Source organism: Gossypium hirsutum, chromosome D10 (genome assembly GCF_007990345.1).
Source record: "Gossypium hirsutum isolate 1008001.06 chromosome D10, Gossypium_hirsutum_v2.1, whole genome shotgun sequence".
Classification (NCBI taxonomy): Eukaryota; Viridiplantae; Streptophyta; class Magnoliopsida; order Malvales; family Malvaceae; genus Gossypium; species Gossypium hirsutum.
Genome location: NC_053446.1, coordinates 22,594,040 through 22,608,225, shown reverse-complemented (window position 1 = coordinate 22,608,225; position 14,186 = coordinate 22,594,040). Strand labels below are relative to the sequence as shown.

Here is a 14,186-nt window from a genome sequence, read left to right as displayed (position 1 = left end):
CTGTGTCGACTTTGGAAAGTTGAGCGATCTATCTCGAGGAATCCATGAATGGTGTGAAGGAAACACTTGAGGTTGTTGAGGGACAAACTGATGAGTTGGACTCGATGAGAGAATAGTGTAGGGACTGTGGCTTTTAGTTCCAATCGAGATGTGATGAAAAAGGCCCTTAGTACCGCCATGGATCATCAGACGAAGAAGCTGACTAAGAGGAATGATGCTCTCAAAGCTATGATCGTGGTTTTAAAAGAGGAAACTGAAGCCATGGTGTCAAAAATTGAGGAGCTCAAGGGAGAGCTTGCTATGTGCAGAGTTGTTGTGGGAAAATGAATGATGGTTTCGGTCCTTAAGTAGCATAAAATGGATGTCCCCAAGCCAAAAGAGTTTAAGGGGATGAGGTTTACAAGGGATGTGAACAACTTTCTCTAGGGGATGGAACAATACTTCCTGCAATAGGCACCGAGGATGTCACTAAAGTAAATATTGTTACAGTTTATTTTACTGATGTCGCTCTCTTATGGAGGCGTCATAAGTCCACAAGTGAGAAATGAGGTGAGACTAAAATTAGGACTTGGAAGGAGTTTAAAAAATAATTGAAGAAGTAGTTTTATCCACAATATGTCAAGAATGAGGCTCAGGTTAAGTTACGCCAGCTTACGCAACAAGGCACTATTTGGGAGTATGTCAAAGACTTCAGCAATTTGATACTTTAAATCTCTAACTTGAGTGAGAAAAAAACATTCTACTAGTTCGAGGATGGATTGAAGCTGTAGGAAATATATGAGTTGTGTTGACAGGGTATCACTAAACTTACTGTAGCCATGGTTGAGGCAGAGTCCTTTGATGAGCTTGATCTAAGGAAAGATAAGTTTAAGTCTTCCAAGCCCAAAAGGATGGGAAATGATGGGGGAGACCATAAGGAAGAGGGACAAGTTGAAAATAAAAATGGTGGCAATGGTAAGAATGGTGGTAATGACAAACCACATAATGGAAAGTGGAAGTTCAACAAAAAACGAAAGGGCAAGTGAAATTCTTCCTTTGTAATAGTTTGCATATGGTAATGGACTGTTCAAAATAATCTATGCTTTTTCCATCGAAGGGGATGATGAGCCAGAAAAAACATTGATGAAGATTGGTTCGGTCTTGAGTTCTTTTGAAGCCAAGAGAGTCAAAGAGAATGAAAAAAAGCCAGTAAAGTGTTTCTTACGTTGTAGTCCGTATAGGATGTAAGAATATCCAAAATGATCCAAGATATTTATGATCAGTAAAGAAGATGAAGAGGAGCTAGAGAATGAGGCTTTAAAGCTTGGGCCAATAATGCTCAATTTTGCAAAAGTGAAGAGGGATTGCAAATAGAAAGGGTTGATATTTGTTAATATCAAAATCGTAGGTTGAAGGAAGAGTGTTCTTGTCGATACGGGGGCATTTGACTTGTTTATATCTGTAAAAGTCGTGGGTAAATTTGGCCTCTCAGTTAGAAAATCTACTGAGAAGATCAAGATGATAAAAACTACTGTAGTAGTTGTTGCATGTGAATATAATATGCCAATGTGCAAGTGTACACGTCGAATCAAGTAATAAAGTAGTAAGTAAGATCTTCTCTTCAGGGATTGGATAGGATTAATTCGATTAAGCTATTACTATAAAGTATATGAATTAGGCTATGGCAAAACAGAATAACAATTTGTAGAGGAATAATCACGTATGCAATATTAAAATTAAATAACTAAATTAAAATGTTGTGGTAAAGATATACAGAGACAAAGTTGAGAGGATATACGCTGTTGAATGGGAAGGTTGGCATTACTAAGATTCTTTCCTCATAACACAATAATACAATGGCAAAATCTTAACCAATCTATTATTCAAATTAAATCTAAGGTAGTTTTCTTATTTCGAGAGTCAGACTTCAAGCTACCCTACCTAAGGCTTTGCATGTCTACAAGACTTAAGAAGGATACCCAGCATTGTTTCTTCCTTTCTCTGTGTAGAGCACAGCTTTATGTCTAGAGCGCTACGAGTATTCTGTCGAATACTCGATTGTATCATTCGATCACAATCCAACTCATCTAACCTTTTCAAAATTAAATCAATTTTATGGACATACCATACATTCATCTATGTTTAGAGACTACATGCATACATTTTAAAATATCACAAATCAAATGAAACAGTAAATCTAATCAGGATAATGCCTTGGTCATTAAAGGAACTAAAAATTCATCTAGTAATCCCAACCAGATGAGATTAGATCATGAGTTGGAAATTAAAATCTAAAACTAAAGTATCATTCAACAACATATTTCCACAGTTAAAATTCACAGAAATCAATTAAGAAGAACTTTAGAAAGCTTTCGCCAATCCAACCCTCAACTCCAGTGCTACTATATCTTGTGAAGCCCAAGGTTGAATGCTTCTCATTCTTCCTTGTGTTGCTGCTCTGTTCCTTAGTTGTTACCTTCTTTCCTTGCATTTCTGGATTTCTCATTAGAAATTGTGTGAGAGGAAAAATCACCGCCTTCCTCAATTTTTCTTTCTCTTTCTTCTTTTTATAGGGTAGGTCCCCCTCTCAACACACACTCTTTTCTCCTTTTTTAGGACAAATACAACTGGTTGAGAGTGGCATAGATTGACAGTTGAGTTAGCATCTTCTTGGAATTGCCATGATATTTGTGCTGGCAATCTATGAAACCTTTTGTCATGACAAAATTTCACTCATTCACTTCTTTTCCTCCTTTCTGTTCCTTCTATAAACAACACACAATTCATTTCCTCCCACAAGTAAAAGTAACATATAGTGACATTGAAAGCACAATCTAAGCTTCATGATTCAATGTTATAAAAATACTAATATAATTTCCTAAAATGCAACTAAATTTACTCAAGTACGAACAATTAACCAAGTCTAGAGGCCTGAAATATAACTCTTTTTAAGAGTTATCACACCCCAAACCTGAGTTATTGCTTGTTCTCAAGTAAAATATGCATGAATGAATGAATTGTCCAAACAATATAATTACCTGTTGTAATGTCAGACTATGTAAAGCATATTTTATACTTCATTTCTCAACAATTTTCTGTTTCCAAAAATTTCCTCAAGTTTCATAAGCTTGTTTAGCAAAAAAAAGTGCAAAAAATGTTGCCCTAAATATAAAAATTTCTAATTACTCGTGCAATTTTGACTATAGTAAGCACCTCCTAATGTACTTAGCGTATCTGTTATCTAAGCTCAGTTTCCTTTTAACAATCTGCCCTTGCATAACTCAATTACAAGTATTTTTACTAGGGGATTCATCTTATTGTATGATTTTCTTTACTTGAAAATCTCAATGGAGCATACGCTAAATTGCCAAGTATTTCATCATGTCGCAATTTGAATACTTACTCATGAAGTTAAGGCTTTTAACTTAGAAGATTAATGGAGCAAACAACTACCCCCTTAGCTACTCAGCCTAGCACTATAATAGAGTGTCCCTAAACCGCTTCTTTTATTGAATCACTCTTACTTAAACTTACTTTTCTAATCAACAACATGATGGAGCAAACAAAGTGATGCTAACTTACTAGGCAATTCTAACCATTTGAGTATTGTCGTTACACCGAACTTAGCCTTAAAAATTTCTAAGTCTATTAAAAGAAACCTACTATAGACTAATTGTAATTGAAATTAGTGTATTCTACTTTTAATGGTCAACTTTCAAGCAACTATCCTAAGCTAAACTCAACTAATTCACTGTCACAATTTTCTAGGAATGTCGAAGAATTAAATTCCTCATTGAACATCATAGGCAAAAATATACTCATCATAGTCTAAAAATTCTTTGGCGTTTATGTGTCATGGAAAAATGAATGTCAAAGACAAAATGAACAATTATTCCTATATGCACAACACACCCCCAAACCTAAGAGTTGTATTGTCGTCAATGTATGAACAGACAAAAATTATTAATGCACAAACATATATGAACAGACAAAAATTATGAATTCACAAACATATATATGGAAAAAAATGATAAGGCAAAAATGATGAATGCATGCTAAAAAGAAATGAAAAAAAAACATAAAAAATGAATAAAGCTTGGAGTGAAATTGTTGTTACTTTTGTAACAGGCTGTTTTTTAGTGGTTTCGAAAATAGTGGTTTCGGGGCCACAAATCTGATGATTAGATTCGTAAATATTATTATTTAATATTTACAATTCATATATGGTATTAAAATAAATTTTGAATTGAGAATTTATACTATTCGAATGAACAATTAGGTTCAAGTGGTTTTAGAAAATGAGGTATCAGGACCTCGTTTCTATAAATCAATTTGTAAATATTTTTATAAATATTTAAGGAGTGTTATTAAGGTTTTATTAAAGTTTCGTTAAGAAATTTTAATGTTTAGATAGTTAATTAATTGGAAATGACTAAATTGTAAAAGATGGAAAACATACCATGCCATAAATTAGTGGACGATTGGTGGCTAAATTTTGTTAATCTATGTGTTATATTTTTAACTTAATAAAGTAAATAATTAAGTAATAAATAAGAAGAAAAGCAAAAACATATTTTTTGCTTATGTCTTTCTTCTTCGACCGTGAAAACTCCATTTTTGGACCAAGAGACATTCGACCAACATTCAAATGTTGCATGTAGGTGATATTCTTATCTATTTCTCGTAATTTTTATGTTTTTGATATCCTTGCAATTAGGTCCAGTTAGCCCATATCTTCGTTTTTGAAACTGTTAAAGATTTTTAATGTTGTCATTGATGAATATTTTTTATTTTATATGTTAAATGATGAATTTGAGGTATTAGTTGTTATTTATAAGTATTTTGTTAAGTGATTTTAGATTAATTTAATTATTAGGGATTAAATTGTTGAAATTATAAAATTCAATATAAATTGTGTGAAATGAGGAAAAATATGGGTTGTAGTAAGGTTCCAATAAATTTTGCTAAGCTTAAATTTGAGTAAAATGGTTAATTTGCATGTTTTAGGCTCAGTGACTAAATTGAATAAAAGTAAAATATTAGGGAAAATTTTGTAAAAATGTCAAAAATGACTAAATTGCATCAAATGAATTGGTTTTATTGTCTAAATTAATGAATTGAATGAAATTATCAATTTAAATTGAGAATAAGGGGAAAATTAAGGAGAAGAAAAAAATTACCAAATAGCCTCTATACCTAGTCTTTGATGCAAATTAGGCAAGAAATTTCGAATGTTTAAATACCGTTTAGTGTTATTTTGATGTATATGCTATTGTACTATTTATTATGTTATGAAATGATGGAAATCCAACAACGTATCAACGATTATTGAGCCCCATTTGAACCTTAGCAATATATAGGATACAAATGACATGTCATTAGGGTTACCATGTTTCAGGTGATGGTCCTAAATGTCCTACCAATGGTTGAGTTCTGGCATTTTTTGCGGATACTCATCAGCTTATGTGAGCTATGTTGTGTAGCTTACATTCCGACCGTCAGGTTGTGTGAGTAGACCCATTTTATGGCTCGAGTGAGCAACTATGTAAAAGAAAAGGAAAAAGAATGATTTTGACCATATATTTAGCATACTTTGTGTGAGCTTTCCCGTATATTCGATATTATTCTAAGTGGTTCAATAGGCATAAAAAGGGAAGGAATGGTAAGTGTTTCAGATCGACTATGTTATGAACCTATGGAAAGGTATGAAATGATAATGATCAATAAATGTATATATGTGTTTATGAAAAGTATGAATACAATGGCATTATGTTCATGTATTATGCAAATGAAAGGGTAAGAAAAGGGTATGAAACGGTAAGTTTATAAATGAGATGAAAATGATGAAATGAAAGGATTGATGAGTTAAATAACGTACTCATGCATGATAAATCTACTTATGCTATGGATGAATTTATCTATGTCATGGATAAATGCACTAATTTATGAATTGATAATGTTATTTAAGCTTATGCTAAGTAAATGAAATGGTAAGTAAATAGAATGGTTCATAGTCTCATGAAAAGGTTAATGATTGTGTAATATGTCTTATAAAATCTTATTATGATAGGAAAGAAATATATATATGATGTTGATGGACTTACTCATTTATGAGTTGATGGTTATTTAGTTTGATAAATCTTGTGGCTGGTATAGGTTTATACTTATCCTATAAAGTTTATCATTGAAATGGAATATTCTGTTTAAGGTTTATACGAGGTTACTAAGCATTCATTGCTTACGTAATTACTTTCTTTTAATTTACAGATTATCGGAAGCTCGATCGGTTTGGAAGCTCGTCGTAGACCTATCACACTATCTATCGATTACATCGGTAGTTTTTGAGGTTTTGAATAAGGTTATAATGGTATGTATAGGGAACTTATGTTTAAAGTTTGACTTGAGTGATAAATGTTAAATTTGGTATATATATAAGTTGGTTGCTTGGTACCATTTGGAAATGGTTGATTGGTGTCACTCTATGATTATGATGCATGAAAGTAATGGTCCAAATGGTAAGTTTTTATGGACATGGTATATGGTCAATTATAGTATGTTTTGGTATGAAAATAAGTTAGATGTGTATAGTTGATGTATGGCCAGATATGCATTTTTTTGGATATGTTTGATGGTTTGTGATTGAGGCTCTTTATTAGTATATTGGTTGTATAGATTAATGGTATAGTGAATTGGTTATTTTATACATGTTTTCGGCATATTTTAATGTCTTGGTCATATTTTCAAATTGTGATTAGGTACATGCTTGAATTGGGTGAAGGAAATGACTTGATTTTGGCCAATTTCTTGTCCACACGGGTGTGTGTCTTAGCCGTGTATGACACACAGCCATGCAAATGACCGTGTGTCCCCTATAGATTTTTAAAGGTTGCAAGTCAGCTATGTGTGCCACACAGCCGTGTGACCCTTACAGTTTGAATTTTTCTAACTTTTTTCTCAATGTTTCAAATGTTTCCGAATTAGTGCCGAATCATTTCTAAAGTGTTTCTAAGGCCTCGGGGGCTCGATTAAAGGACAATATGCATGTTTATTAATGGATTATGCTATGTGTATATCAATGTTTGGTAATGTATGTTTTATGTAACAGTTTTATGGTAATGCTTTATAACCCTATTCTGACAACGGATACGGGTTAAGGGTGTTACAACTTTAATTTGGACCAGTGGATTTTTGTGCAGCATGCTTGTAGTGCTGCTTCTTTTTCAACACATTGATTGGCACCTCGTCTTCCTCATCATCTGATTTTGTGTTATCATCAATTAGCTTATTGATCTCATGGTCTTGCTATGTCATTGGCGCAATCAATTGAGATGGACAAGTACAGTAGCATCCGTAGGTGATGCAGAAGTTGGGTTTGCTTCTTCTCTGTAATAGTCAATCTCAATACTCACTGGTTCAGTCTTCTCCTCATCTCCCTCTGGTCCTTTTGTGGCCTTCTCTTCTGTGGCAGGATGTGTAGGGTAGGTCCAATCTCATCAAACTCTACTTTATCATCTTCCTCTTCCTTTACATCAGAGAGCAATTCCTTAGGGAAGCTAAGGAACGTAGGCATAAGCTTGGTGAAATTCTTCTGAAGGAATTTCTTGATAGCAGTGTCCCCGTTCCTCACATGATTGTTGCTTCTCAAACAAACTAAATTGCTTGTGCAACCTCTTAAGAGAACTGAGCACTTGTTGCTAAAAAACATTAGTAGAAGTGGAAGAGGTTGTGGGGCACAAGTTGGGGTAGAGGATGTAAAAGCAAAACCAAGAGGTGGATATTGTGGCAATTCCTCCCCTAAAACCTCATAATAATTCAAGTTAGGTGACGATGGAGACATAAGATGAGGTAAATGTTCTGAGGGGCGAAACTACCTAACAGAAAGATAGTTGGGAGTCAACCGAGTCATTGAGGTAGTTCTAAGATGAGTCAAGCTAGTGACATTCCAAATACGCAATGAGGAGTCACAAGAATAGTTTGGGGAGAATGTCAGGGCCACAGATCAAAGCCCTCGACAAATGCACTCTAAATGTCTTATGGAGGTCAACTGATTAAATTTGGCTTATTTGACCCACTTGAACTAGCCCGATTCGTAGAGCACATGGAGAAGCCCGTCTACTTTAAGCCTTAGTGACCAAGTGAAACAATCCATTTAAATTAGAGTTACCACGGTGAATTTTTTAAATCCTAAGGGATAAAGATTGTACAGAGTTCAAATCCTTTAGAACCCTCATCTTGTAGATAGGCACTTATCTCAGTCATTCATGTAATTCAATTTGTATCGTTGGATCCGGGGTAGCTGAACTATAAATAGAGTTTTTCCCTCTCATTTGTAATTATCCATTATATTTCATTCAAAGTTATTAAATATATTTGAGAGCATTTACTCAAACACTTGGTGTGTTGTTATTTTCTTGTGGCTGTTCTGTCCGATTCGAGTTCCTTTTTTTCTTCCGCTTTATTTCGGTGCATTAGAGAACTTCTCTTGTGAATTCTCACTTTTCGAGAGTAAGGTTGACTTAGGTGGATTTGAAGCTAAGGAATCACCTAAGGCCACACAGTTTGCCAGACTAAAGTTCTAGCTCTGTAACACTAGGATAAACTTTGGTTTTTGGTTGATTTGGATTGAGTTGGTGTTAGTCATTGATGTTTGGTTCTCTTGGACATACTATGATTTTATTATTATTTTTTTTCACATTTAATTTGAATTTCGATAATGATTTTGATGTATTGCAAATATGTTGTGTGCACCTTATTTTACTTAAAGGTCAAATTTTGAGTTTGTATGTTTTTTAGCGTGAATTTATGATTTTTGGTCAAGTTTTGGTATATGTTGTTTCCTGGTATTTTTTTTGTATGTATGTTAGCATGTTTATAAGTGTGTTTATGCCTTAATTGGGTAACCTAAATGATCAAATTTGTGGGTTTTTGGTATAAGGGACCAAAACCTCTTACTAGGTATATGTATTTATGATTCCATGTTTTGATGCTTTCGAAGTCAATTGCCAAAATTTTTTACATAAGAGGGGATTTTATTAGAACATAAGTCTATCGATAAATCTCTTGATGTATCAGTACATTCCTTTCATTGTATTGAAACATTAAGTAATGCAGCTTACTAATCTATCGTAATTTGATTTGTCAAATTAAGCTCGTCACTACACTTGAAGAGCTTATTCTCAAGCAATTTAGGTGTCTTTTTTGTTATTTTATTGAGTTTTATCTTTTCTTGTTAATAAGTGATTTTGTTCATTTTATGGCCGTTTGAGACCCGAGTTGACCAAATACGTCATGGGGAACCTAATGATTTGATTCAGTGGTATAGGGAGTCGATAATGGCCAAACTTGAAGAAAGTGTCATTTTGGAAATATGGTATCGAGATATTGAAGTGTGAAAGTCGTGATACCCCTTACAATGCTGAAATGAAGAGAATTGAAGCCAAATCCAACGATATCATGATACCAAGAAATGGGTATCACGATATCAAGACCTCCAAGACTCCCTATTTCAATATTGCATTAGATATCGTGATACTAGAGCCTAGGTATCACGATACCACTAGCGAATGGAGACAAAAAATGACTACAAGGTCGTTCTTGTCCAATCTCAAGCCTAATAAAAATTAGACGTTTAGGAGTATTTCGGTCACAAATTTGGGTTTGTAATTAGATGTTAAAGCCACTTTTTGGTTGAGAACATATGAGATTCATTTTTTAAACTTTTCTATCATCTTTTTAGCTTAGCTTTAGTTGTATTCTTCTTCAATTCTAGGGCTTAATTTAGTACTTTTCTGGTTTTAGTTGTAGTTGGTAGTTAGTTATTAATGTAGCTTGGCTTTATTTACTCTTTAGTGCTTCAAACTCTTTTGTATTTTTAATTTAAGCCTCGAACTTAATACAGCTCCACTTTGTTTTACTTGCTCGGATAAAAATCTGATCTTATGTGTTTATCTTCATCACCATTGTTACCATTTCCATTTTCCTTAAACAATTCTCAAGAAAAATTCAAGCTTTCTTAAAATCGCTCTCGTGCTTATTTTGGATGTATGCTTGGTTGGTTTATTGTGTTATATTTTTTTTAGAAATGATTATGAGTAACTAAAGCCTTGGTGGTTGGTTGGTGAAACTGTTGTGTAATTAGTTTTTGGTATAGGGACTAAATCGTAAAAGTTAAACTACATTGAATAGACTTGAAAACTTAGGATTGATGCCCCTAAGGGAAAATTCAGATAAGTGATACCGAGAGGTCTTAGTTAGCACCAATTTTATAATCTCAGGCTAGTTTGGTGAGGTCAAGAGATAAGCTAGATTAATTTGTCTAACTTGGTAAAATGGAGACCGAGAGGTAAAATTGAGCCAGTTTTGGGGCTTAAGTGATTTAGATTCCTAATCCAAAGATTGATTAGCAACATGGAAGTCAATCAACCGCTGTTTGTTATCTAATTTGTTAATTGCATAATTTTAACTATTTTACAATTTAGTCCCCTTTTAGTATTCGATAGTTAATTAGCTTAATTGATCTTGATCATGAGTTGATGTACTATGAAATTTAGTGAGTAGTCAGCTAGCCTCTTTAATTGCATGTTTTTTGCTTAAGAATTACCTAGTCTCGGAACTCTCTTGGGTTTGATCCTTGGAAAACTCTAACAGTACGTTTGGTTCGCTGTAATGGAATAAAGGCGTAATGGAATAGAGGCGTAATAGCAAATCAATTGTTTGGTTGAATGTAATGGAATAAAGGCGTAATAGTATTCTTGTGTTTGGTTGAATGGAATGGAGGCGTAATAGCATAAGGGAAAAAACTAAAATGACTAGAATACCCTTAGCAGAAATTTGTTTAGGTAAATGGTTATTTTTATTGTTATTAAATTTTAATAAGATTATTAATGTCAATAATAAATAATTTAATCTTATTTTAACATAATTATTATTAAATATAATTTAATTAAAATATATAATTTAATAAAATTCTTAATAATCAATATTCTTATATGAATTTCATATAATAATAATATATGATACTATAAAATATAATTTAACATAATTATTATTAAATATATTTTAATTAAAATATATGATTTAATAAAATTCTTAATAATCAATATTCTTATATGAATTTACAAAAATCATAATATATGATACTATAAAATATAATTTGAAATAATTATTATTAAATATATTTTAATTAAAATATATGATTTAATAAAATTTAAAATAATTATTACTAATAAATTTTCTTATATGAATTTTTATAATTTAAAATAATTATTATTAAATATAATTTAATTATAATATATAATTTCATAAAATTCTTGATAATAAATTTTCTTATATGAATTTATATAATTTAAAATAATTAATATTAAATATAATTTAATAATGATATATAATTTCATAAAATTCTTAATAATAAATATTCTTATATGAATTTACTAAAATCATAATATAACTTGAGAATTATATTCTGCATAAACATAATTAACTTATATTAATAAAAGGTTAGATGAAAATGAAATTCTACATCATAATCCATGTGTTATATAGTTTTACAACATCAAAAAGTTTGAACATTGATTTTTAATGGTCAGAAAGAAATCTTCTGACCCATTCCAATCGCGCATCAGAAGGTAAACTAAAGAAAACAAGCATTTGAGTAGGATGATCTGGAATTTTACTCAAAGCTCGATACCGCTCATCGACGGTTAAACCTTCAATTTCCCATAAGGTTGAATATAAATTTGTAGGTTTCTCTTGGATGATCTGGAATTCTTCTCACTTCTGCTAAACTACCACATCGGAGGCAATACTCCTACTGATTTTTTCGCCAATGGCCCGCATGTTTTCGGCCAATAAAGTGGCAGCCTCATTAAATGAAGAAGACATATTATCACAAGCATCAGATTTCTTCTTTTTCTTGTTTGAAGATGAGGAACCCCTTTGGTCTCTATCTCGTCGCGGCTCCATAGCAGAAACATCCATGTCATCCAAAGAGACGTCAGCTTCGCAGTCATAGAATGAGTTTCTTTCTTCACTCATATCTGTAGTAGGTACAGCCTCAGCATTTATTTCTTCAAGAACATCAGCAGCTGTTTGAGCATCTTTCCCAGTCACTCGATCTCTTGCGTATATGGCAGTAAGCTGGTCGTAGTAAGGGAAAGTACGGTGTCTGAATTGAGCGGCTTCTTTGTGACTCTAAAAAAATGAGGAAATCATATTAGTTATAAGTTTGGTAAAAATCAGATAATAAAGACTTGAAATAATCTTACCTTTAAATAGGAGTCCCAAACCGCATCTTCAGCAACAACGAGCTGCCTATACTCGTCCCAACCAAAACCGCTATTGTTTTGGCCATTAAGCATGTCATAGACGATTTACCACTCCCTTTTTAGTAACCTAATCCTCGATTCAATATTAGGTTTCGCCTTCAACATTGCATTTGGTAAAGCCTTTTCTAGCATTCTTTCCAACTCGTTTAAATAACCGACTTTGAACCCGGTATCAGCATTAAATGTTCCTACATTGTGCAAGTCCACCATGCAGGAAACTAATGCTCATCTTCTTCTGGAACCCATTTTCTTTTGGTTTCTCTAGAAGCTTGAGAAGAAGCATTTGATTCTGGAACACCTGACATAATTATCTTAAGAAAAAAAACAAATTATATTAATTACTATTAATATCATGAATCAAAAGGTGAACACTTTATAAAATTATAATTAAGTTCAATATCATGAATCCAAAGCTCAATACTAAATTTAAAATTATAACACATGCTGAATGAAAAGAAATTAAATTATAATTTAACAAGTTTAGTATAATACAAAAATCAATTCAAACCCCACCAAAGTTTCACAAACTAGATACATAAAATAACATAAACAAATTAACTCACACTCATTTTGTCCCTAAACCTAACTAATTTCTAGATGCTTGCCATTCATTGAACATTTGGTTGGCTAGTTCCATCCTCCAAGTAGCTCAAGCATCCGATGGATGAATATTTGCGATATTCGGTTCATCGTCATCCACCACATTACTAGGTAATCCTTCTCCCACATCCACTTCAATAGGATCAATACTCATGGGTTCGAATAAAATTATGGAGCAAAAAACATGCAATAATAATTCTATTGTGCACCCTTGCAGGATAGAATGATGGACTCCTAAGTATTCCCCATCTAAGTTTTAATAACCCAAAGCATCTTTCAATAACATTACGTGCAGAGGCATGTTTCATATTAAAAAACTCTTGCGGTGAACTTGGCTGATAACCCTGACGCCACTCGTTCAAATGATATCGTTGTCCTTTAAAAGGTGCAAAAAGTCCATCACAATTTGTGTATCCAACATCAACTAGATGATAACAACCTATAAAATAATTTTTTTTAAAATGATTAATTCAGCACAAAAATTTTAATCTTAATGAACAATTCAAAGTCCTCTAACTATCCACTTTACCATGAGGAACTTTTAGTCCATGTCTTCTACTAATGGCATCTCGAAGAACCCGTCCATCAGAAACTGAACCTTCCCAACCAGGAAGAACATAAACAAATTTCATATCAGGTGTACAAACACCTAGCATATCTGTTGCTATGTCACCTTTTCGCGTTCGATATCTAGGTTTATCAACTGTTGGAACCCTAATCTTGATGTGGGTTCCATCAAGAGCACCTAAGCAATTCTATATCACATGATATAAAACCTTGAGTTAGAATACTAATTTAAATCTAAATCAACTAAATGTTGTGCAAGCTATATATAAAACTCAGTCCAATACCTTAAACCATTTCCACCTTGTGTCAGAAGAATCAGCTGTAATTGGCTCCGCCTTTTTAAATAACACATCTTGTAAGCGTATGATAGCATTTAAAACACTATGAAATGCTCTGCTAACAGTTTCCCCAGACCTTCTAAAGTGATGCTTGATAACTCGATTTTTCAGGTGATGGGAGATGATATGTAAAAACATTGCCACTTGCTCATCAACAAGCATGTTTCTTAACGACTTCAATCCCCCTAATGATTCTAACATCTCACATAGTTTAAAAAAGGCAGTTCTATTCATCCTAACTTGTTCAATACAGGTCCCGTCATTAGCATATACAAGCCTTTTCACATAATCCCGTTTTGCATAAAAATCTAAGGTATAGGACCTAATCCTTGGTCTATAAGTATGTAGGCTAAGGCTGGCACCCATTGTAAATAAGAAC

The 14,186-nt window shown here is 32.9% G+C and overlaps 1 protein-coding gene across 1 annotated transcript; it reads right to left on the bottom strand.

Annotated features, from left to right (window-relative positions):
• Positions 1 to 11,757: 11,757 nt before the first annotated feature.
• LOC121222055 (uncharacterized protein At2g29880-like) lies at positions 11,758 to 12,515 on the bottom strand. Its single transcript, XM_041101941.1, has 2 exons — positions 12,243 to 12,515; positions 11,758 to 12,168 (listed from the first exon to the last, which is right to left on the bottom strand). Exons 1-2 carry the CDS (start codon positions 12,333 to 12,335, stop codon positions 11,758 to 11,760), a joined length of 504 nt encoding a protein of 167 aa, XP_040957875.1. The 5' UTR covers positions 12,336 to 12,515.
• Between the last annotated feature and the right edge of the window lie 1,671 nt (positions 12,516 to 14,186).

Excerpts from the sequence above, each read along its gene's own strand:
- LOC121222055 (XM_041101941.1), bottom strand. The coding sequence starts at position 12,335 with ATGCTTAATGGCCAAAACAATAGCGGTTTTGGTTGGGACGAGTATAGG. Across the intron at positions 12,169-12,242 it reads TTTGGGACTCCTATTTAAAG|AGTCACAAAGAAGCCGCTCA; the intron begins GTAAGATTATTT and ends TCATTTTTTTAG.